Source organism: Trichosurus vulpecula, chromosome 6 (assembly GCF_011100635.1).
Source record: "Trichosurus vulpecula isolate mTriVul1 chromosome 6, mTriVul1.pri, whole genome shotgun sequence".
Lineage (NCBI taxonomy): Eukaryota > Metazoa > Chordata > Mammalia > Diprotodontia > Phalangeridae > Trichosurus > Trichosurus vulpecula.
In genome coordinates, this window is record NC_050578.1 from 189,032,176 (window position 1) to 189,058,623 (window position 26,448).

General features: G+C 36.5%; 1 protein-coding gene across 1 annotated transcript in view; it reads right to left on the reverse strand.

Annotated features, from left to right (window-relative positions):
- Nucleotides 1-4,946: 4,946 nt before the first annotated feature.
- The window catches only part of SLIT2 (slit guidance ligand 2), a 188,185-nt gene continuing 166,683 nt past the window's right edge, over nucleotides 4,947-26,448 (reverse strand). Inside the window, exons 32-35 of the mRNA XM_036765066.1 lie at nucleotides 15,868-16,022; nucleotides 7,678-7,966; nucleotides 7,262-7,473; nucleotides 4,947-6,137 (exon numbers count right to left, since the gene is read on the reverse strand). Coding sequence (XP_036620961.1) covers nucleotides 5,896-6,137; nucleotides 7,262-7,473; nucleotides 7,678-7,966; nucleotides 15,868-16,022 — 898 coding nt within the window. The 3' untranslated portion in view covers nucleotides 4,947-5,895. The remainder of the gene's footprint in view (nucleotides 6,138-7,261; nucleotides 7,474-7,677; nucleotides 7,967-15,867; nucleotides 16,023-26,448) is intronic.

The following is a 26,448-nucleotide window of genomic DNA, read 5'->3' on the forward strand; positions in this document are numbered from 1 at the left end:
AGTCATCATGGGTTTATGAAGAATAGATTATTCTAGACTAAATTGATTTCCATTTCAACATAAAATAAACAGGCAATGCAGAAGAATTCCATGTATACATTATACTTGGATTTCAGAAAAACACTTGACAAGCTATCTCATGCTAACTACCATGTTTTTTATCCTGCTTCTCCATCAAAGCTCTTTGAGGGTAGGGGCTGTTTTGTTTTCTGTCTTTGCATCCTAGACACCTAGTGCATTAGTTGTTTATGAAAGGTTTTTAGTTGAGTTATGTATAAGATGAAGAAATTTGTATTAGCCAGGTGATATAATTGTTAGATTTATTCAGAAGCAGTTCAATGATTTGCCCCTAAAAGTGGTGATTAATGGATTTTAATATCAACTTGGGATAATAATTCACTGCTAGATAGCATCTGAGAATTCATTTTATCCAACACCCACATTTGATGAGGAAACTGAGTCCCAAAGAGGTAAGGTTACCTGCCCAAGGTCAAACAGGTAGTAAGCAGCAGTGTCAGGATTCAAACTCAAGTCCTCTCATTCCAAATGTATGGGGATGAACCCCAGCTGACTGCTAGTAAACACCATTCCCCCAAATGTTCGAACATTAACGATTTAAAAATTCCAGATTTTTATCAGGAATTCAAATGGAGCTAGTCAAGATTCAAAATATAATTTGAAGATTCCACCCTCACATCATCTGTTGCTAGCCTTATGGAATAGATAGACTTCTCACTATACCATGGCTGTTTCAGAGAGCTTTCTAGTGTAGAAAGGTCAGGGATCTGCCCTTGGTTTTGTTGCATTCAGTGTTTTGTTGTTTTTCAATGACTTCCATGAAGGCATAGAAGGCATATATTTATCAAATTTGGAGACAATACAAAGGAGTATTGAACAATGAAATGGGCACATAAATGTTAATACCTAATCATAGGTTTAATGGGGTGAGATCTAATGGTGATAAATGTAAAGTCTCCTACTAGAGTTAAAAAAATGGCAAAAATATAGGATAAAAGTATGAGGGACATGTGGCTAGAGGACTGTTTCCATTAAATTGACCTGAGCATTAGCATGGGTGGTAAGCTCAATATAACTAAATGTGGCATGGTAGCCAAAATGACCAATGGGATCTTAGGATAGAATAACTGAAGACAGATTGTGTTCAGGTGAAGGTAACAAAAATATTAGAGATTTGGAAACAGTGACATATGAGGATAAATTAAAGGAATTGTAGATGTCTGGTCTTACGGGAGACCTGATTGATAGATGTCTTCAAGTATCTGAAAGACTATCATATGGAAGAAGGACATGTACTTGTCCCCAGAAGGCAGATCTAGTAAAATGGGTAATTGTTCCAGAGGGGCATATTTCATTTCTTCAGAAAACAATGTGTCCTATCCATTAGAACTATCCAAAAGTGAACTGGGTGAAGTAGTGAGTGCTGAGTTGCTCATGTGGATTATTATTTGTCTTTTGTAGAGATTTCTTTTGGATCATTATTGGGTGGACAGAGAAGCTTCTAGGAAATGTACCCTTAGTTGGAATGGGAATAAAATGTTGAGTGCAAAGGCCTCTGGCAATTTTTTTTAAAACACTAAAATCTTACCCAGTACACAGTTTTATATATGTTCAACCAGTCCTTTTGATGGTAGAACCAATGATAATGAAAAAGAGCTATTCCCTTTCATTGAGCATCAAAGTTTGTACTGTGAGTGAAATATGGACCTATTAAATATAGTAGGAAAGCCAGAGAAGAGATAAAGTTGATTATCAGAAGCGAATTGGATATGAAGACAATTTTTGGTTGCAAATTATTTCTTGTATTTGTAAGTCATGGGCAAGCAAGAGACCTAGGTGTCTATAGATTATATCTTGGAACAATATTTTTTTTTCACCCATGTCTAAGGAGTGTACATGAAAGCACTATGTAGGAATTGATGGCAGCTCTTTAGGAAAGAAAAGCACAATAACGATAAAAAGAAATTGAGTGAAATAGTTAAATACTAAAAAATAGGGGTGTGTGTGTGTGTGTGTGTGTGTGTGTATGTGTAGATGGTCAGGAAAGGAAAGGAATAGCCATTAGGCAGCTTAGAGAGGAAAAAGATGTTTAACAACTTTCATGTAGGGATGAGAAACTGGGCTCCAGGGCTCACACTGAGTTTAAAGTAACATAGCTCCTTATCAGTATGCCAATGGAATTTGGACATAGCTTACTTGTGTGACACCCAATGGCAACAGGAAGGCCACAAAGTCACTGTCATTGGTTTCTGAAGTTCCTCAAGGAGCTCCTATCTCTTCAAGAATTCATAATTTGTCATTTTAACAGTTTAAAACAAGGTTCAAATTAGTCACTAAAAGGTGTCCATTTCCCAAATGCCCAAAGAAAGCCTACTCTGTGAGAGCAAGTCCAAATGTTTTGCTGTCATCTAGGAGGAATAAATCACCGTTTCTAAGATACAAAACACTCTTGGAGATCTTGAGCTTAAAAATGTTCCGCAGATTCATATTATTATCGTTCACTAATGTGAAATCTAAGAAGTTTCTTAATGTCCTAAATCACTTTTTAAGAACTTAACATTGGATGTATGAAGTATGTTAAAATGTTCTTGTTGATTACAAGCTTAACTCACTTTACACAATAGATATGTTTCTCGGGGGGGGGGGGAGGGAAGATGTATTTGATTATATTTGAAATTCAATAGAAGTATGGTCTATTTAGAGAGATTCTGTGGTGAACCTCAGGCAGCGAAGAATACTTTACAAAATGAATAATCACCTTTTAATTTAGCCATTTGGTAAGGTCAAAGTTTTGCAGATAGCCTTGAAGTGAGGTCTACTTGCCCCAAGGAGCTTGTGTCTAAGCAAATAATGCTCTGTGAACCATTTAATCAATTCCAAGCTCAACAGTGGCTGCATTTTTTTGTTTATTTTGCACATTCAGCAGCAAGGAGGAGAAAAATACAATCTGAAAACTACTCAGACTCCACTTTGGGTTCAAAGTCGGCATTTTTCTTAAACAAAAAAAAATCTATAACAGAGAGTGAACTCCCGGTGGTATCCCAGAGGAATGCCTTTGCAGTAACACCACTTAGCATATGCCACATCTTCATTTTGATCAATAGAAAAGGTTTTACATTGTATCAAAATCAGAGTCGTTTTGCTCTGTCTGATGTTTCATCTTCACTGGTCTTTAAGGTAAACACTGTTCACATTAATATATTCAAAAGAAACAAACACGGGTCCAAGAAAAATAGCAAACATAAATCTAAAGTAAATATTGCTTTACCTTCATAAACATTTTGGTTCAATAATAAACATCACTCAACATTGCACCCAAGAGATAAGACTTCAATGACTACAAAGTAAATGAATGAACAAACAAGTAAATGAAGGTACAATAAAGACTTTGTCTGGGAGGATGAAAATTACTCATTGGAACCAACCTATTCCTCTCTGTCCTAAATGGCATGCCCCAAGAGTATAAGTGAAATGAAGAATATATATATATTTGCTTTTCTTTTTTAAATCATAGGTCAGACACTAAGCTTTAGAGTTGGAAGGGCTTTTAGAGATAATCTATTCCAATGGTTTCTTTTTAATGAATCTCAAACTCTGTTGGGATTCATAAGAGTCGTCCAAGAGGTTCACAATAAAAAATTCTTTACTGGTACCTTAAGCAGCAAGAACTTGCTTATGAGTAGCATATCAAATTACTCTAGGCATTCATAGCACATTTTGTTGTTGTTGTAGAAAGGAGCTTATATAATTAAAAAAAAACCATTAGGACCACTGATTTAATCTAAATTCTTTGTGTTATTGTGGCCCAGAAAAGTTAAGTGACTTCCCAAGGTCACATAGGATATATACAGTATAGCTGGTATTCAAACTCAGCTTCTCAAATACAGTGCTCTTTCCACTTTCCAAAGCTTGCTTCTCCTGCCTAGTACTAATTGTGGCTGGGATAATAGAGAAACATATTTGGCTCAGACAGAATTCACCTGAAAATGCCCCATGGAATAACTTCACATTAGAATTTGTTTACACAAAGCTCCGCCTTCGTATTTAACACTGTTTTCCTGTGGCCATTCCCAGGTCTGTGATGCAATGTCATGTTAAGCATGCAATAAAAAGGCACATGTTTTCTTCCACCCCTCCTCCCACCATGACAACTTTGAATAACATCTATTAATTAAGGAGAGCCCCCCTAAAAATTTCCGAGTTTCTAAGAATGCCACCAAGCTGTTAATGAAGTAAATATCTGTTTAATTTACAAACATCAGTAGCATTACTGATATTAGTCCAGATAAGACAAAGCACACTGCATTATACATGTACATCTAATTTTCTTGGTTTAAAAAATTGGAAAGAAACATCTGCATTTTTACAGGGTACCCTGGGATTTTAAAGAAAGAAGAGCACAACCCACTATAAATCATTACCAATTCTACGTTGTCATTTAGCAGCAAACATGTTAACATAGGGAACAGGGTAATAAAGTAGTTTTTATTATTTGGGAAGAAAAGTCACAGTTCTTGATATAACAGTTTTGAAGGGTAAAGAACTCTGAGGAAATAATAATTTGTAAAAAGATCTATTTTCTAGTGTGATTTTTCTATACACCATCTTATTTAGGGGATGTATATGTTGAACTGGGAACATTCCCTTCTCTACAGTTGCCATCTGACATGATGACATTTTCCTCTCATACTTTACAGATTCTTGGGAAATGTCCTGAATGTTGATAACATTTATAACCAAAAGTCAAATGGTCACTTTTGCTTTTAGGTTCTTTTAGTGACACCGTAGGGCAGATGCTAAGAAAAAGCAACCAGACCAAAAATATTTACCCCAAGACAACAGGCTATGTTAGTCCTATTGCAAAAATAATAATAATAATAATAAATCCTGATTTTAATTCTTAAAAAATCCAAAATACAAAAATATCAGGACAAATATAAATTAATATATATTAAACCATTGAAAAACAGTAAAAGGGATGGCCTAAAATGTTAAGTACAAAGTACTTTGATATAATAAATATTTCTCAATGAAACTGAATACTGTATAGGGCTGTTTAAACTCATAGAAACAAAAAAATCATATTACTAATTTATCCATCAATAATCTATTGGTTTTGTGTCTCCTTTAACATTATATTACAAAAAATTAATACTGGAAAAAGGTAGATGAACACTTTTGTGTGCTTCTTTTGCTAACATGCTTGATGTTAAGAATATATTTTGAGAATATTTTAAGAGATCTCATTCCTCTCATGTTTTAAACCAAATCCTTTTTTCCATTACTGGAACCTGTCTTTTCAGGATATTTTCCAATTATACCCAAAACACTCTTATCTGTACACTCTGGATTCCCATTCACCCAACTTGCATCCTCATTCATATGTGTGTGCATGTATTTGTCATGTGTTTGCGTGTGTGTGTGTGTGTGTGTGTGCATATGCGCGCACGCTTGGTATGCTCTAATGGAACAGTGATATGTACTGATATGAATGAGTGCACATATAGTAGGCCTTCTGTTCAGATCAATCTTTCATCAATGCTCTGTAGGCTGAATGTCCCTTGGGTATTGCATCCATTTGTCTTCAGCATGTTATAAAGAAGAATCCGCGTTAAAAGCAGTTACACTTCTTTCCTTCACTGCTGTAATGCTCTTTGTATTGTCTTTCTTCAAAGCTCCTCTGGCCTAGGAGAAGTCTTAGTTCAAGCACTTCAATCTTTTGCAAATGCAGAAAAAAAGTCTTTATTCTCATAATAAAAATAAGTCTGTTCTGTATTTTACAATATATTTCAAATATTTCCACTATGAAGCATTAATTAGTCCGACATGGTCAATAAGTATACAACATTTTCAAAGACAAAGGTGCTGGGGACATGTTTAGGAGGGGCACCTCGTACAGCCACATTTCACCACTTTCTCAACCTCGTCCACAAAGGACGACCCATCAGTGCATTCAAAAGAATATTTCCGTCTCTTGCTCCTCAGAGGTCCACAGCACTGGCCATTTGAGCAGCTGCCTTTACATTCTAGTCGGGATACCTTTTTGGTCGTTTGGCAAGCAGCATAGCCCTGCTGCTTTTGATAGTAATCTCGGATGCGTTCCCCTCGACAAGAGACTTCTAGGAAAGAACAGAAAACACCAGTAGGTCATGTGCTCCATAAGAAGAGGATCCCAAATTCAATTCAGAAGATGCCATTTTAAAAATGCTATTGCTATTTTTAGTGTTGGGATCCAGTTGGCATATCTTATTAGCTGGTGCCACAGCCCTGTATTGTTTAAAAAAAACACTCCAAAAACAACAACGAAACTTCTTTGTATTCTCTTATTCTCAGCAAAACAAATGTTAGGTATACTGACTATAAATACAGTATTATTTCAGTGACAAGAAAATTGGATTCTTAAATCTTTTCCTTTATTACAAAAATACACATCTTTAGTTTTTTACATGACTAACAGCTGGTTTTGTTTACCAGAGGGAACTGTTTCTGAGAGCATACAATTTAATTTATTAGACCTGGAGTTTAATATTATTCAATCTGTTACTTAATACAAGTTACATTCCACTAACTTCATAAATTACCCAAGTATAAACCAGCTCAAAAGGAGACATCTGCTAAAAGCTTCTATGGGCACGTTCCTTAAATCTGGTCACACTGATACACAAAACAAAATAAATAAATGCCAGCTGCAGTGGAAAAGGAGGGCAAGTTTTGATAGACAAAAGGAAAAGGAGAAAGGTGAGACTAAAAAGAGTCACTCCATTTTCATCTATCTCACCTGCATAATTTGCTGTGATAAATCATTTGGACCTAAGAGGTCAAAAGCAGAGTTTGTGACAAAACTAGAAGCAGGGGTATAAAATCTGGCTTCTCAGTTGAAGAAAGTAGAGAAACAATAAATATTGAAAGGTACAGAAGGTAAAAGGGATAGTTGAACAAAGCAAAAAAAAAAATGCTTCTGGGTAAAGGAAAAAAAAACCCAAATGATTTTGCAGCAGAACAAATTGATAGGAAAATAATTCCATATTTCTATTTAATGTTGGTGCAGAGGCTTGAAGTGTTTCTCACCCAGGGCCTTTACTAAGTCATTTAAAAGGAAAAAAATGTAAAAGTCTTTGTTGATAGTGAAAATTTGGTATCCTATATTTTTTTCCATTTTGCAAAAAGAAACACCCTCATTTCTGAAGGCTTTCATACCCTCCATCACAGCCCTGAATAATATGAACAAAGCAGTTTTATTTACCTCTGTCACAGCTTTCCCCAGTGTATCCACTATTGCATTCACAATAGGCCTGTCTGAGCCCTGAAAGTCGGCATTTTCCATGTTTACATCTAATGGACTGGCAGGGGTTAAACAGCTCTTCCTCTTCATCACATAAGACACCTCCGTGACCTTCTAGACACTTGCAACTATAGGAAAACGCATTGATTGGCAAGCAGGTTCCATGCATGCATCTAGAGGGGAAGAAAAAGAAACCCAAGAGAATAGAAATGCATTAAACAGGATGCATAGCAGGGAGGGATATTCATTTAGATGAATGAATGGATATGAGAGATATAACAGTGACGGCTTGAGAGTTCCCTTTTTGTAAACAGCCTCTTCCCCCTCTAGTTCCCTCTTCCCCTTAACATTCAATACAAGTTACCATCAGGACATACTTATTTCCAAGACAGGGATCATTGGTCCGCTGGTCACACAGTGGCCCCATCCATCCTTCTTCACAATCACAGGTGAAACCTGACTGGCTTGATGCTTGGCACGTTCCATGGGCACACACCTTTTTATGGCATGGCTCACAACCAGGCAGAATGCCTGTTTGCATAGGCACCTTCCTGAAGTCTTGAAGTTCACTGTTGATGTATAGGTGGCGAATGCATCCATGGAAACTGGTGCCATTCTGTCCTGGGGCTTGGCGCAGAGCTGCAATATTGTTCTTTCCGGGCATTCCTTGGAAAAGAACACACCACCGTTAGAGGGCAGTTGTCTTTCCTGACCCACAGCCATGCTAAGATCTTATGAATGAATGTACTTGTATTATACTACCCAGGGAGAAGTGACTATCAGGCTGATCATTTGGGCCCATGTCAATAGGCCCCTGTGATTTTTAGACTCTGATCTGTCAGAGGCAATACTGCATGGGATGTGGTCAGGGCTCAGTGGAATGGTTAACTTTGGAAAGAAAGAACTAACCACTGGGGAAGGGTGTGTGATTCATTCATCTCCTTTTCAGTCACTAATTGAGAGGGAGTCTTCCAACTCAAGACATTAATAACTAAAAATGGGATAGCTTGGCAAACAATTTACAACCACAGAAGAAAATATAATGAATGTGTGTGTGTGTGTGTGTGTTTGTGTATACATACCACAAGTGACAGTCATTGGGTAATCCCTATATTGGCAGAATGGAACAATTTTTCCAAAGGTCTAAGCCAGGCTTTGGGAAAAAAATATCCCTGGATGGGTTGCTGATGCAGCAGTCAATCAGTTCACCTCAGGGTCAAGAGAAAGTCTGGATACATCTGTGCAAGCAGATTCCCTTCTCTTCTCTTATACATACATCCCTCTCTACCTAAGGAAGGACTATATAATCTGCTCAGTGTGCCTTATATTCTGATCTTGGTAGTATAAATTGCTGGTATAGACCAACAGAGTAGGCTTTGAGGCTTTGAATTCTGGCAGATCTCATTTCCTCCCAATGAATCTGAGGGATGCAGCTTTTATCAGTAGTATTCCTAATACAGTACCCTAATTTTGAGGTCCTCTCAGGCCCATAAAACCCCATTATCAGTCTATTAAACTGTGTAGGATCACTGATCCAGGAAAACTGCTCTGAGGGCTACACCCCAAGGAGATCAAAGAAAGAAGAAGAGAATTTAAATACATAAAATTATTTATAGCAGCTCTTTTTGTGGTGGTAAAGAATTAGAAACTGGGGGGATAGCTATCAATTGAGGAATGGCTGAACAAGTTGTGGCATATGGATGTGATGGAATACTCTTGTCCTCTAAGAAATGATGAAGGAGATGGTTTCACAAACATCTGAGACTTATATGAACTGAGGCAAAGTGAAGTGAGCAGAACCTGTGTAGATCTACACAGTAATGGCAATATTGTAAAGATAATCAACTACAAAATGCAACTGATCAACACAACACCAACCACATTTCCCAAGGCCTCATGATGAAATACGCTATTATTCACCTCCAGATTGAGAACTCATAGACTCAGAGTGCAGACTGAAGCATATTTTTTTCTTTAAAAAAAATCAGAATAGGCTAATGTGGACTGCCTTTTACATGACTATACATATTTGCAATAGATTCTGTTTTTCTTGCATCCTCATTGGGTGGTGTTGGGGGGAGAGGGAGAGAGAAATTAGGAACTGAAAAAAAGAATAAAAATGTCTCTGTGTTTTAAAAAGAATAAAACTTCATTTATTTATAGACAAGTTGAAAAAAATTATCAAAAGCTATTCAGTCATCATTATTTCAAAGTGAATTTTCTATTCAAGGTTATACCTCCCCGTGCTGCTGTTCACCTCTTCACTCTTCCCTCCCATAGCAGTTCAAAAGACTTGACAAAACAGTTTTTTTAATTAAAACCTTACAAAATCAAGATCAAGGGCAAGTACATAATAATCGTCTCACAGTTAAGTGATGTGAAGCACTTTATGGCAACCCTGATGAGAAGGGAATGCAGGTAGGATTAGCCTTGTTTTGCAAATGCGGAAACTGAGGTTTGGGGTGGATAGTTGACTTTGTTCTAGGGCACAGGACTAAGAAGGGACCTGAATTTGAAACCAGATCTATTGACACCAGGGACAGCGATCCTTATATTATGCCATGCTCTAACTGAGTCAAGAGAGCCCTGATTCATCCCCTATGCTAAGCCCATAAAGACAGCTTGGTGAGACAACTCTCCCTCTCCTATTTGGCGTGAGTTCTGCTAGGAGGGTTAAAGTTTTTAAAGTGAGCCAAGACAAATTTTCTTGTGAGTTTATTCTGACAAAATATGAATGTTCCTTCTGAGGCCTTTCAGCTAGGGCCACAGAACTTACAGGTTGTTTTTACTCTTCCCTTCTCATTGGATTCGCTTAGACATTTTACATATTTTTATATATATATGTATGCACATATATATACACACACACATATATATACACACACACATATATACACAAACACATATCTATGTGTATATGTATGTATGTATATATGTATATATAATTATATCTGTTACATTATATATTATATATAATATAGATTACATCATAACCAATTTGCTCAGTTGGTCCTGCTTGTAAAAATGACCTTTTTTCCCCTCTCTCCTAACATTCAGCAATGGCTTTAGCCACGTCTATCTAGGCTATAGACATGAATTGGCAGGGGTGGGGGCGGGGAAGCGAGGCTGACAGAATGACTCTTCTTTTATCATCGGTAGACCCTGCCTATCGTTGTTCATGGTCACAAAACTAGTAAGTGTCTACGGCAGGATTTGAACCAAAGTCTTTCTGACTCTAAGTCCAAGTCTCTATCTGTTGAACCACTAGCTGCCTAGGACCAAGAGAGGAATGGATTGCGTTTGTGAAAGTACGCAGTGTTTTTTAATGATCCTAAATATTTTCCTGAAACAAAACTCTACTTTAGGACACCTAATCTTCTGGTAGTGCCATGTAACCATGGAATGCCATAATTTCTAAAGAACCAAAATTGAGGGTTACTCAAAAGATAATGGAGGGCAGATAGGTGGCTCAGTGGACAGAATTCTGGGCCTGGAGCCAGGAAGACTCATCTTTCTGACTTCAAATCTGATCTCAGACACTTAGCTGTGTGACCCTAGGCAAGTCCCTCAACCCTCCTTGCCTCAGTTTCTTCATCTATAAAATGAGCTGGAGAAGGAAATGACAAACCACACCAGTATTACTGCCCAGAAAACACCAAATGGGGTCCCAAAGAGTCAGACATGACTGAAAAACAACAAAAGACAATGTGGAAAAATGTATTTTTGGCAGTAAGTGGGCTATAGCATATTACTAGTGATGAATTATAGGAAGTGGGATAAAATATATTATTTAAGACATGAGTGACTGGAAATGGAAGTGAACCAGTTGTACAGTAAGAGAGAAGGATAAAAGATGGTAATCCATGTGCTCTATTGGCACAATATAATGTGAAAAGACCCAAAGGAAGGCCTGCAGAACATTAGGTCAATCCCTGTGGAAGATTTATGGCAGGATTTGTTGAAAAGTCATATTAGCTGGTAAGGCATGAATGGGCTGTCATCTATACTGCTGGAAGGTATATTCATATTGATGATGTCACAGATTCAGTGAAGCATTATTGAAGTAATTTTCAGATTTTCCTCAAATGACAGAAAAATCACTGGATTTGGAGTCAGAAGAATTGGGTTCAAATCTTGCTTCTTTTGCTTATTACACGTCTACTCTTGGGCAAGTCGTTTAATCTCTCTTGGTCTATTTCCTCCTCTTTAAAATGTGTAAGTTAGACTAGACGATATCTCCTTTCACAACCATTTTGAATTCTAAGTAAGATCATACACAGGCAAATGAGAGCTATCCTTCGAATTAGTCACTTTGAGAAACTATTTACCTACTTTTTTTTCAGGGGGGAAGGCAGGACAATTGGGGTTAAGTGACTTGCCCAAGGTCACACAGGTTAACAAGTGTGTCAAGTGTCTGAGGCCAGATTTGGACTCAGGTACTCCTGACTCCAGGGCGGTTACTCTACTCACTGCACCACCTAGCTGCCTCTCTATTTACCTATTTTAATGATGCTGGTTACTCCTTAAATCATGTTTGGGATTTGTTGTTAGGGTGATTATGAGTGACATTAGAAATTCATTTTAAATTAATACTTATAGTAATATATAATATTTATATATAATACTTACAGTAATACTATAGTAATACTACAAGTGAGTCATCACCATGTTCCTTTGTTAGCACATTGATTCTCTACTCTTGCTACAAGTCTTCCCTTACCTACAACACCTTTTGATAATTACTGTCTATATTCATGGGTCCGGGACTAGTGGGGGCAGATGAGCAACTGGTATAACATCAGGTAAGTTCCAATGTAGTTCTGTAGTTGTATGCTTATCCAAACCTAGCAATTTTTGCCCCAACTGCAATGCAAGTAGGTGCGTGTGTGTTCAAATAAGAGGTATACTTTTTAAATAAAACAAATCCACTACCAATTTATGATACTGAATATTTCTTGGACAAGCAATGAAGACAATGGGATGGGTCCAAATGGACTGAAAGGCAGCAGGCTGGATAATATCTGGAAAATTGCCCAACTGCTCCCTGTTACAAAAGCCGCTATTTTTAATGCCAGTATTTTCCCAGTAATACTATATGGCTGCGAATCATGGAACATCTGTATTTCAGAGATATGAAAATCACAAAATGAATGCAAGGCAATGGAAAAACATATGAAACAGCAAGCTGATATTAAGTAGGTTGTAGCATACTGATCCTACTATCAAGAGCTAACATTATATAGCATTTTATATATGTTGTCTCATGTAAAGATCACCAAGAAACTGTGAGATAGCTGCTATTATTTTCATGCCCAATTTACAGATGAGGAAGCTGAGGCTCAGAAAGATTAGATAACTTGCCTAGGGTCACATGGCTTGGAGTGTCTGAGGTAGGATTTGAACTTTTTGAGTTCTGAGTCCAGTGCTCAATCCACTACACCACCTTAGTTTCCTTTACTGATGACTAGAATGTGACCAATGATGACTTGGCTGTGGGAAGAGATATAAAGGACATCACAAATGGCATACTAGAGTAAGAAAGGAGGTTGTCTGGTCTTGCAGTGAAAGGAAAGGAAAGCAGATGAAAAGCCCACATGTGACACTGACGCTAATATCTCCTGGACAAGTGCTACAGATGGACAATGAGCTGGGTCTAAAGCTAAATAGGAAGAAGAGGAGATCGGGCTGGATTGAATTAGGTAAATCATGTAGCACAGCAGGTATCAATAAACTCCCTGCTGAAACATTAAATAAGACAGAAAATGCACTCCAAGGCATCTTGTAAATACTTTACAATAGATTTATGGAAAGACATGGACAAAATTCAGAATTCCAGAGTTTCAAGGGACCTCTGTAATCAGCTAGTCCTACCCCAAAAGATTCTCAACTACAATACTCTTGGGAAATACTCATCCGGCCTTTGCCTGAAGTCCTTTTATGGAGAAGTGAGGTCTCCCAGGATGAAAAGGCATGATTTGGAATCTTCACTCAAGGAGAATGTGCTCCGGTTTATTAGATTATGGGCACCTTGGAGTAATGAAACAATCTCCAAAATCAGCCTCTTTTCCTAAGGTTTGGGGCTGGGGTATACCCCCTGATATTTACATAGCTTTTGATGCTATTTTTATTTTGGCAGTGTATGAGGAGTGACCATAAAGAAATGAAACTCAGTGTCCAAGTCACACACGAGAATCTGCCCAGTTGCTGTCTTTTTACTCTTTGTGTAATTATTTTACATGCATTTGTTTGTGTCCGTTGTTGCAAGACACAACGGGCTAGTTTTTCGAAAAAAAAAAAACATATAACCGACCATTTCCAAAAAGATCAGTATAACTCATAGTTTAGAAATAATCAGAGTTTCATAAATTTAGCAAGAGACTATGAATGTGTATTGATTGGGGTAAAGAGAGAGGCTTTTATTGGTCCTTGACACAAGAGCTCCTGTCTGCTTTTCTTCCAAATCCTCTGAAATGTATTTCGACCTCATCATGCAACTGAGACTACTCATTCCAAAGTTATCGATGATATCTTAATTGCTGAAACTTAGGGCCCCCCTTTAAACCTCTTCCTTCTTGAACTTTTTGCAACCTTTGATAGAGTTTAACACAACTCTTTCCTCTGGGTTTTCATTACCCTGTTCTCCTGGTTCACTTTTGTAGTCTGAGCTCTGCTTCCCAGTTCCTTTGTTACATCTTCCTTCAGATCATGTCCACTAATATTGCTATCTCCCAAGGCTCTGTCCTGGATCCTCTTCCCTTCTTTTTCTATTCTACCTTGCTGGGATCTCATCAACTCCCACGGGACCAATTATCACTCTTATGAAGATGATTCCTAGATTTACTTATATAGCTCTAACTTATATAGCTCTAGGCTTGCATTACCAACCTCCTCTTGGACGTGTTGAACAGGATGTCCCACAGGCATCTCAAACTCAGCATATCCAAAGTAGGACTTATTATCTCTTCTCCTAAATTCTCTCCTCTTTTGAATTTCTCTATTATTGTTGTTCCCAGTCATCCAGGCTCACAATCTAAGTGTTATCTTTAACTCCTCACTCACAGGCACTCCATATATCAAATGCTGTCAAATCTTATTGTTTCTCTTTTGACAGTATCTGTCATATATGCCCCCTTTTTTCAACTCACAGAGCATATCCCCCTGGTTCAAGCCCTCATCACTTCACTCCTACACTACTGCAATAGGTGGCTGATTGATTTCCATACCTCAAATTTCCCCCCATTCCCTTCTCTAAGCTACCAAAGTAATGATTCTAAAAGGGCAGGTCTGACTATGTCACCCACCTGATTGATAAACTCCAGTATTTCCTTACCACTTCCAGAATAAAATGTAAAATGTCATGTTTGGCTTTTAATATCCTGCACAATTTTGTCCCCTTGTAGCTTTCTGGTCTTCTAACACCATACTTCTCTATACATACTGTATGATTCAGTGACACTGGCCTCCTTGCTGCTTCTCACACGTGACACCCTATTTCCCTTAGCTGCCCCCCATGCCTAAAATGTTCTTTCTTTTTACTTCTTCCCCAGACTTCTTTGAATTCCCTTAAGACTTAGCTCCCAGCCTACCTCTACCAAAGGCCTTTCCCAGTCCACCCTCCCCAACCCCCTGCTAGGGTCTTTCTTTCAAGATTACCTGCAATTTATGCTGTATATTGTATGTACAATTTTTTTACATGTTTTCCCCAATGGAAGGTGAGCTCAGTTAGGTCAGGGACTATACTTTGCCTTTCTTTCTTTAGCAGTTAGTACACAGCATAGACCATACTAAACATTTAAAGATGCTTATTAACTGACTGCCCTTAGTAGGCACCATCTTTTTCTTGAACAGTCATATTTGGCAGTTAGTATCTAGTGCCAAAATGCACTACTATGTTTTAATCAATTAACAAACATTTATTAAATAACTAAAATATTGCAGACACTATATTAGGCACATCAGAGATTCTCCGATTACAACTTCTAACGGGGAAGTGGCTTTCCTTTCACCATGGGCACTGGGAACATAATGGGTTTGTAAAGTGCTTTAACAATTAATCAATGAGATTATTGCACCTTTCAAGGATAAAAAACATCTCATGTCTATAAGGAAATTTTTCTTCATTTATGATTTAGTTCAGAGTAGTAATATTTGAAAATTCTAACTATGGATCACAGGGAGAGAAGATAGCCAGTATAAACATACTCAAAGTTAGAAGAGGCCTATTTAACACTAAGGAGAATTAATGACCGAATTTTAGATTTAAAAGTTCACCTGTCCAATTCCCTTATTTTACAGCTTAGGAAGTTAGAACTTAGAAGTGCTCATGGTCATACAACTTGTCAGTTGAAGGGCCTAGACTAAAACCCTTGTCTCAGATCCAAGAGCAGTCCTCCTTTTTCCATTACTTATCTTTCTAGCTGGCTTGTCTTTCTCTTTAGTCATCAGTCAGTACCAATCCACAACTCTGTAACAGCTGGGGAATCACATCTTTGTAATAATCTTGTTTAACCTTCTTTTAATAGGAGTGGCTCATGTCAGGAAATGCTTGGGTTTAGACAGTTCCTTACCTCCTACATAAAGTGGGGAGTCGAAATTCAGAGTGGATTGCTTTGATAAGTTGGTAATGGTTTTGGGGCTTCCACCATCAACGGATAGTGACAGACTCTGACCCATTGCAATCAGTTCCACTATGTGAAAGTTTCCATCATTAATTGTCTCCACACTGCAATAGAAAAAAAAAAACACAGCATTTATTTTAGGTAGTTGATTTATTCCTGAACTTCTTTGATTATTTTTGTTTTTAAAATTTAAAAGGAAATTATAATAAGAACACCAATAAAGTCTATTTTTAAGGCAAAAATGACTAGTTAATAAAAAAGACATCTCAGATATATAATGAATCAGCATTCTAGTTCTTAATATAGATAGATTCATGCTTTCTTCCCACTGGAAAAGAGTAGAAATGAGTAAGGTTTATCACAGTTTTGCCAGATTTTCTTAATACCTATATAGCAAAGAAAGAATAAATTATGTGTTTGCTTTTAAAGATTTTGCTGGAATCTCATTTAGTAAATTACTGTTCCATTTGTACTGAATAGTATTCTCTTAAATAGTGCCTAATATAAAAATGGAAGAATTTATGTTTGATAAAGGTCCACTTCTTTTCAACTTCTGCAAATAAATCTCCGAACCATCATTTCTGAATTTTTTTCCACTGAGAATTCTTTCATAGGACTGTTACTTAAGACTTTTGTGTTCTGAGTCTTTTCCAAATGAAGATGATGATGAAAATAGCTAGTCCTTTAAAGTTTACAAAATGCTTTCCTCACAACAATCCTATGAGGTAGGAAGTACAAATAAGTGACGACAAAGGGAACATTATTCAATGGGGAAATGAAAATAAACATAGGCCAAAATACCTAAATACAAAATATTCTCATTATAATATTGTTACCCATTTTAATGATCATTATTTATGATTCCGATTCAGAAAAGCAGTAAGATAATGGATGGTAAGTTTCTTTTTTGTTCTATTAAAAGTTCAAGTAGTGAAGCTATTCAAGAATACATTAATCTTTCATAACAGAAAATGAAAGGATACAAAAAACATGGACTAATGGGATTTTGGAATAAAGAGAACAAATAGTTTCTCTTTGTATAACAGGAATATAATTAAACATTAAAAGGCAGTTTGGTGCAGTGGAAAGAACAATGGCTTTGGAATCATAAGACCTGAATTCAAATTCTACATCATTCACTATTACTTGAGTTACCTTGGAAAAGTCACTTAACTTCTATGCCCCTCAGTCTCTCATCTATAAAATGAGGGGGTTCAACTAAATAGCCTCTTAGCTTTCTTCCAGTTCTGAATTCTAGGTTCTAATAATAATAGAATAAGCATTTGGAAGAAATGTGTGAGGGAAAAAAAGCTACAAGAAGAAAATAACCAACTCCTTTGGGTACTGTCTGGAAGGAATTCACTCTCATTCTATCTCCATTCATTTAATTGTCATAAAAATAGCACTTAGCCTAAAAGACAAGACTGACAAGTCTGCAAAGTATTTGTGACTTTTGGTAAAATAATAGTTTATCCACCATCCATATTTGTGTAATTGTTTTAAAAATATTACCTCTTTTTTTTACATGCAACTTATATTTCTGAAGCTTGTAGCTTGTGGATTCACAATGGAAATTTATCTTGTTATTGACTCAAAAATTAGAAAATGTAAGACACAAAATAAGAAATGTGTTTCTGAAAATAAATTGCTTGAGTAAGGTTTTTAGGATCTCCCAAAGACTGATTTCTCATTTGGTGAATGGTTATTGCAGTAATAAAAAAAATAATCCTTGAAGTTTAAAAAAAACAATGACAAACAGTACTGAAATTGCAATAGGGTTCTTAATCTTTGGTATCACCAGATGTTTATGACACTTAGCTATTTTCTAATTGGGGAGCAAATAGTGTGTGATTTGAGAAGCATGCGTACTCATCTGTAAATGCCTGCATATTCAAGATTACAGCCAGGTTAGTTAGTTAGGCAATTGAACTTCCCTTCTTACATGGATTCCTTTATACTTTTTCTTGTTTGATGACAATTTAAAAAAATAATTACTGGAATTACTCATGAATGTTTTACTACTACAAATGTAATTACTGTAACACTTAACACTATTTAAAACACAGTGGGGGAAAATATAATGGACAGGGTTGAGGACTGTCTTCTAAATTAAATTGTAATGCTAGTCATTAGTGGCCTCAAGCAATACTGAGCAGCCAAATATTAATGCGAAGTGCTACTGTTAGGTGATTAAACATTTTTAATCTTTAATATTAATTTTAATATTTTAAATTTAATCAATTCATCTTAATTTCAATTAATAATTTTTTACTACTAAATAGTATTCTTTGGATATTTATTATAGTATAATTCATGTTCCTGTAGTATATTTAAGATGAAAAAAAGGCTTTCCTTCCAAAAGTCCTGTGAGGTAAACAATGTATTATAATCATCTCTTTATAGATGAGGAAAGTAAGGCTTAGAGGGAAGAAGAAGTCTGCCTCATCAATATAAAATAATTTATTAAACACTTTATATGTGCCTCATCAATATAAAATAATTTATTAAACACTTTATATATATATACATATATATATATACATATATATATGTATATAAAATAATTTATTAAACACTTTATATTAAACACTTTATATATATATATGAGTACAAGGAATAGTCCCTGCCCTCAAGGAGCTTACACTCTAATGGAGGAGATACCATATACATAACTAGGTCCATCCAAAATATATGCAGAGTAGAAGCAAGGTGATCTCTGAAGGGAAAATGCTAGCAGCTGAAGAGACTGAGAAAAGCTTCCTGCAGAAGTGATATGAGCTGAGATGTGGAGGAATCCAGGGAAACAGAATTAGAGGTGAGAAGGGACAGCACTGCACGCACGGGGGACAGTCTGTGCAAGGTGTAGAGATAAGAAGTGGTCCTGTGTAAGTATTGCAAACAGGCCAGTGTAGCTGGATCATCGGGTGAGTGAGGGGGAGTGAAGTTCAAGAAGACTAGAAAGGTCACCCAGCTGTTCAGCATCAGAACCAGGCTCTGAATTCATGCAAGTTGACAGCTGTCCAGTGTAGCACTCTGTCCACTACGAGCCATACATAAATAACTCAGCTGATCTAGTAGAAGGCAGACAGACATTGGCACCAACCTAAAGATTACATTTGAAGTATCATATAAGATCATAAAAAATTAGAGCTGAAGAAAAAATGGAGGCTCAGCACAGCTGATTGTTTCCTTCTCTATTCCCTTTTCCTAGCCTATCAATATTCTTCACTGAAAACTAGAGATGAATTTTGAGTGACACACAGGCGAGCAGCCTCAAGAACATCTTGCCCTTTCAGAGACCAAATGGGACATGATGCCTTCAGAGGAATGGTGACATCGAGCCTTTACTGTCATAGTGGTCACACCCAACTTCATAACAAGTTTCACAGATACGGTCTGTAAGCTAAACTTAACCATTAAGTGATAAGTCACTGTCATCAATGAGGTTCCTTTTCAGTGCCATCAATATTGTTCTCAATACAACACTTTCCCTCTGTATAGGATACATACATACATACATAGATGACAGCAAATAACTGGACAATAGATGTGTAGCCCTATGGGGTTGAAGCGATTAGCCTGAAGTCATGTTGGTCTTAACTAGTAGACTTGAGATTGAAATGCAGATATCTTGAATCCAAATTTACTAGTCTTTCTACTGTATGGCAAATTACAAAGTATTTGTTGGATGAACGAATGAATTAACAAGTTGAATAAGGTTGTTTATAAATAGTATCAAAAAAGCAACTTAGCCTGCAACAATCAGAAATGTCACCCTTTTTGAGCAAAATCATTGGGCCAACTATGAGTCTAAGCCAAAGTATCAATGAGAATGAGGCTCCAAAATCTCCAAAAAATTACAAATCAAAGGAAAATCACAGTGTGTGAAAAGGGTTATAGGTAATGCATTGATCTTTGATTCCAGAGAGGAGTCAATTACTTAATTATATTATCTCTGATGTGATATGACTGTGTGGGATATGTAGGGAAAAATATAGATATAACTCCATAAACATCAATATGTAAGTAATGGAAGGACCAGCCAATAAAAGCTCATGGAAATATGAGTGATGTGGTCTTCCTTATCTCAGCCCATGAGGAATCTTGGTGAGTATCCTTCTAGAAATGTGTAATGATGAATATTGAGACACCCATTGTCGGATTCAGTGCATGTGTGGATATTCACAAAGAGTTTCCATTTGGTTTACAATGCTGTGATTAATTTTGATTGGCTGCTGAACCAGAACTGAGAATATACACACAAACAGATGAAAGTTCTTTCTCTCTTTCAAGCGAGAGAGAAGAAATTACGTAAGCCTCCAGGTAAGGGAGCCCTTTTCACACCTGATCACCTGTGAATGAACATCACTTTTTATTTCTACTGTTTCTGTTATGTTTCTTCTTTTCTATCTTAGGTGAATGAGTATTAGAGATGGAACGGACCAGCCAATGATCTTGTAAGTTTCAAAAGATCCGATGACAAGAGTCATAATGGAGCCTGCTAGCAGCCAAAGTAGCTGAATCCTAGGCAGAACCCAACCCTAAGGAGTGATTTGCTTGATTCAGTCCCAGCAATGAATTTACCAGGGTACCAAGACACCTTGTTTTAAAAGCAAGAAAGTGACTCGTTTATTGTCTCCGTTGCACCTAGAAGAGAACTTGATGGGAAGAACATTTTTTTTGGCAACCACTTTAAGTCAGAGAGCCCACTCTACCTGGGGAGTAAGGTGGTAGAGGTCGTAATGCTCTTCATTTGGGAGGTTTTTTGTATGTTATGTCTTGCTATATCTTCTCAGTAAATATCCCTTGTAAAAGCTAATTAAGTGAGGTTAATTGATATTGAGGAGGTATCAACTGGTTATCAATAATATTGAAGATAATTGGTCAAAATGATTTTGGGCAGACTTAATTGGTGATTGACATTGGAGGGGCAGCTAGGTGGTACAGTGGATAGACTGCCAGGGCTGGAGTCAGGAAGACTCATCATTGTGAGTTCAAATCTGGCCTCAGTATACTCACCAAGATTCCTCATGGGCTGAGATAAGGAAGACCACATCACTCACGTTTCATGAGCAAAGGCTCATCTTTCCATTACTTACATATTGATGTTTATGGAGTTATGTCTCTATTTTTCCATTTGAGATACATACTACCTGTGTGACCCTAGGCAAGTCACTTAACCCTGCTTGCCTCAGTTTCCTCATCTATAAAATGTGCTGGGAAAGAAAATGGCAAACCACACCAAGTCCTTTGCCAAGAAAACCCCAACATGGTGTCACGAAGAGTCAGACATGACTGAAATGACTAAACAACAAACAACAATTGGAGAGACTTCTAAACTATAGCGTTAGAAAACTTCACAACACACTCAGTGTTACCCCTAGAATTCTGAGTGAGGGGAGAAGTAGTCTTGCTCTGTAGATTTACTTGCTGGTTTATATGTGGGAGAGTTACTCTGAAGACCATATGTACCACACAGAATTAGCTCCTGTACTTAATGGTGCTGATTACATGGTCGGGACTCAACACTCGTGGGTTAAGTGATTTATTGTCTGTGTTTAATGCTTACTCAATAATGACTACGAAGAATGGTCAGTCCCTGGAGCAAAATTTCATACTGAAAAGATCCAAGAATACTGTGCAGTGTATTTCAGAAAGGATATTATAAAACTGGCTACAGGAAACTACCATAGCACCTTATACCTCTTTGTAATAGGCTACTATAGCAAATACTAGGGAGACAGTAGAGGATGATAGAAATAATATTGGTCAAAGAGCCTGGAGACCTGTAATCCTAGCTCTGACTTTAGCTGCAGAAACTGGGGAACATTTCCTATTACCTTTATTTTCTATCTGTAAAATGAGGATGATACCTGACCTACCCCCCTCAAAAAGTTGTTGTGAGAATCAAATAAGACAATGTATACAAAAACACTTTGAAAAGTAATTGTTGCTATATATAATGCAAGCTATTATAATCACTACTAAGGCTATTCTGTATTCCTTTTAAAAAATCAATCATTCAGTAAGCATTTATTTAAAAGGCATAGCAGTGAGGTTCTAATAAAAATAATCTGTCAATAACCAAGGTCTTGTCTGAAACCTACAAATATCCACATGGAGTAGTACCTTAATTTGTAAACTGGTGTTGATTTTCTTCTTGTAGGGCAATAAACTCCAGAATAATTGCAAAGTTGTTAAAGCCAAGTTGAACGATTCTGGAAATCTTTCAAACAAACGGTTAAAGTCTAAGCCTGCATATTCTAGAACTTCATGAAAAGCACTGCCCCACTCATTTCTATTGGGCTATTAAGACAAGTGTGCTGGACTGGAAGATAGGAGACCCTGGTTCAAATCCACGTGATATCACTAAACTAGTGTGTGACCTTGAGCTAGTCACTCCCCCACTCTGGGTCCCAGTGGCCCCAACCAGCACACAAAGGGCTTGATTAGGGGATCTTTGAAGTTCCATTCATTAATAAAGTCCCAAGAGTCCATGAGTCTATGAAAAATGAGAAAATGACAAAAAAAGCTTAAAGACAACTTTTGGGCAATGCTACAAAAAGCTTTGAGGCACCTCTCAGGGTTTAAATAAAAAAAAAGGAGCAATTAAGAATATGTGATTGACCTTGGCCACTTGACAAATAGTGAAGTATCTGCAGTGAAATACATTGTTCTCCTTTATTTTTTAAGACAATGTCATGATTTGTGTGGGTGGCTATGGGTTAAAAGAACAAGTCAGAACCAAGAGTCCTTTCCATGCTGGGCATTTTGCGGAGGTTTCTTTCTTCCTTTTTTTAAAAAACGAAAACATGAGAAGCACTGGACAGTGTCCATCAGTCATTTGCATATGCAGCCTTGAAAATGAAAACTGTTAATTGGGAGTCTTAATTCTACTCAATAAAGGATGGCCTGGGGTAAATCAGCAAGGTGGCCCCCTATCCCATCTTTATATACCCACCAGCAATACAATGAAATCCTTTCAGATCATGATAGGAATTGACAAGCCCTCTTTTATTACTCCCTTGGGAATGATATGTTTGATGACTCACAAGAGTCTTGAGTGAACGAACCATTTTGTGCTGGGCCTTTACACTGAAAGCATAAATTGAGTTTATAACCATTATTATGTAATTTAACTTTACTGCACCTATCTATTACCTGAAACTTTATTTCTTCTATTTCTGGGCTATGTAATGGATGTATGAAAGCAAAGCAATTACTAAGCTATGCCTTGAGGGTTTGTTATTAGAAGAGGAGGGTTTTTGTTGTTGTTAAAAAAAATCAAGTCTTAAAAAAGAGAGAACAAGATCTTAACTTGAAAATATCTGGGTTTCTTTTTCTGCTGCACTTAGGCCAGGATACATTCTAATAAGGAAATGTTATATTTATTTTAATTGGGAATCTGAAGAGTTACCAATGGTTTAAGAAATAGAACAAGTTTATTAGGCTTGGCTTTATGAAAAATCAGGATTTTCCATTTAAATTTTAAAAAATTCTGAGAGAACAGTCTAATTTAAAAAGATTTTTGTGTGGGAAACAGAAGAAAAATTAAGTTGGACATACTATTTATCCTCTCTAGGCCTAATTTTGCTCATCTCTGTTCAAACACTTTCATGGATCTGCAATCTCTACCATCCCTCCAACAATGTAGACATGCCTCACCCATGCCTACCTACCTCTTGTGACTTTTGTTCACATTCTCCCAAAAGTTCACTTCAAAGGGTCCACCCAATGGGCTGACTATCAATAGAGCACATCACTTCCATGTCTCCATCCCCTACATGTTAAAGGGCTGGGAAGCCAAATGAAATTGTAAATGTGGTCATAGGCTATGTGCCTTTCAGAAATAGTTGTTTTTTTAAAATAAATTAAATGTTAACTTTATCTTTTAATATCAAATTTTTAAAAGCATATCAGTAAAAGACTACACATCCCAAAAAGAAATAAACAAAAATTTAAAATATGACTGTTGAATTTGAAGAGGTACAATATCACACCTAAAGGACAATCTATGCCATTTAAGTTATTGGTACTTCAGTGTGATAGGGCAGAGCCTCAAGGTAAATAGAATACTTTCTGAACTGGTTACCAGTAACTCACAGAGCTAAAGCACACCCTCGGAGGTAGCTCCTTAGGATCTTCAGAACTCAGCTAATTAATATGGCTTTGATCTTCAGACATCACATAGCACTTTGTTTTCCACTTCTCTAATTAGTTAAAAAGTGTATTACTGCATTTGTGTCAGCACCCTACTAGACTTATACCTCTATGAAGGGAGGGGTCTTGCCTTTAATAAATTTTGTATCTATCCCAGGGTTTAGCACAAGGCTCTGCACTCTGTAGGCACTTGATAAATATTTGGTCTCTACCTATGCTTCACTCCAGATACTACCAAATGCAAATGTTTTACAAGGACCATTGCTCATTTCCAGGTGATAAGGAAATTTGTGGTCCTTACTGACTAGTCAATAAATATTAATTAGGTGGCTACTATGTGCTAGACAGTGTGCTACCTTAGGGATACAAATAAAAAAAAAGACAGTTCTTGCCCTCAAGGAACTTACAATCTAATGACCTGTCTTCAGAAACTTAGATAATTGAGGATAGAACCCAGTCTACCTTACCCTTGAAATGATAGGATGTCATGTCAAGGACTGTCCCTATTTATGTGGATCGACTATCTTCTGCTATCTAATTGAAAAAGAATAATTAAATGTATGTACCAACTAAGTGTCCCCCCACCCCCAAATGATTAAAGAATAAGGATATTTTAGGTTGGAGATTCTTAACCTGGGATCTGTGGGCTTGTTTTATTTTGTAAATAATTTGATAACTATTTCAACATAACTGATTTTCTTTGTAATTCCTTTGTATTTCATCTTATACATTTAAAAGATTCTGAGAAGGGGGGTTGGTCCATATACAAAAAAAGGTTAAGAATTCCTGCCTTGGGTTCTTTTCCAAACATTTAAGTAACTTAGAAAACTAACTTATTTCAATTCAGTAAATATTAATTAAAGCATATATGTATATGCTTTAATAATAGTTCCTAATCCCAATTTACTTCACAGAATGTAAAAAGGTCATTTTTATTTTTAACTTCAATTAGCCTCTAGAGATCACAAATAGGTTCAGTTATTTGTTATAATTAATAACATACTTCTCTTAACTAATAAATAATTAATTTTTTCTCATTGTGCTTAACAATGAGTCAAACAATGAAAATGTCATGCATGTTATAAAATTATTATAAATTTAAAATACATATAAAGTATAAGATTATTCTTTGAAATATTAAAAAATTTTGATGAAAATTTAAAATGAATACATTAAAATTTAATTAATTAAAATGTAAAAGTATGCAGCTTTTCAATGGAAAATTATATTAATATGTTTTATTTAAAAAACATTAAAATCCATATAAACATTAATCAATTAATCAATAAGCATTAATTGAGTTCCTGCTAAGTGCCAGGGTACTGAGCTAAGTTCTAGGGCAACAAAGAAGGAAACAATTCTTTCTCTCAAGTAGCTCACCTCCAAATTCACCTAGTAAAACCTATAGCTAAACAGGAATCCCATTCACAATGTTCAACAAATGATTTTCCAGCCATCATTGTTGACCTTTAGTGAAAGGTAACTTATGAAACACCTTCCACTTTTGGATACCTCTCGTTATTAGGGCTGTTGTTATACCAACCAAAATCAGCCTTTATGACACTTCTCCTAATGCTCCTACTGCTGCCCTGTGAGGCTAAGAATAAGAAATTTAATCTCTCCTCCCCATGCCAGATCTTCAAATATTCCAAGATAGTTATCATGTTCTCCATGTCTTGTCTCTTCTCCAGGCTATATATCCTAAATTCCTTCCACTGCTTTTCATTTGTGATGGTTTCCAGTTCCCTAAATATCCTGGTGACCATATTTTGCATCACCAAACTCCAGCTTTTCTGGTATCCTTTCTAAAATGTGTGTCATCTCAAACTGAACAGAATACTCCTTTGCGATTTGACCAAGATAGAGTATGGTGGGACTAGCCCATCTCTTGTCACAGATACCATGATTCTGTTAATGCAATCAAAGATCACATGAGAGTTTTTGGTTATTATTCCACACTGTTAATGCATACTGGGTTGAATGTCCACTAAAATATTCAGGTCATTTTCACATGAACAGTTACATAGCAGTGTCTTTGTCATTCTTAACTTGCAGAGTTATTTTAAAAATGTTTCTGGAGGACTTTATATTTATCCCTGATCAATTTTATCTTATTAGATTTGGATCATGGTTTTAGTCTATGGGGATTTTTTTTGTATCTTGCTTCTGTCATGTGGTCTATTAGCTATCCCTCTAAACTCTGTGTCATCCATTCATCTGATAAGAACACCACCTTTCATTCCTCTGAATCACTGATAAAAATGTGACAGAAGTTGGCATTCATGTTATGCTTGAAACTTGAGCTAAGCCTGCTTAGTTTGAAGAGAAGGCTTAGCCTATGAAGCTTTAAGAAATACAGAATGAGGCCAA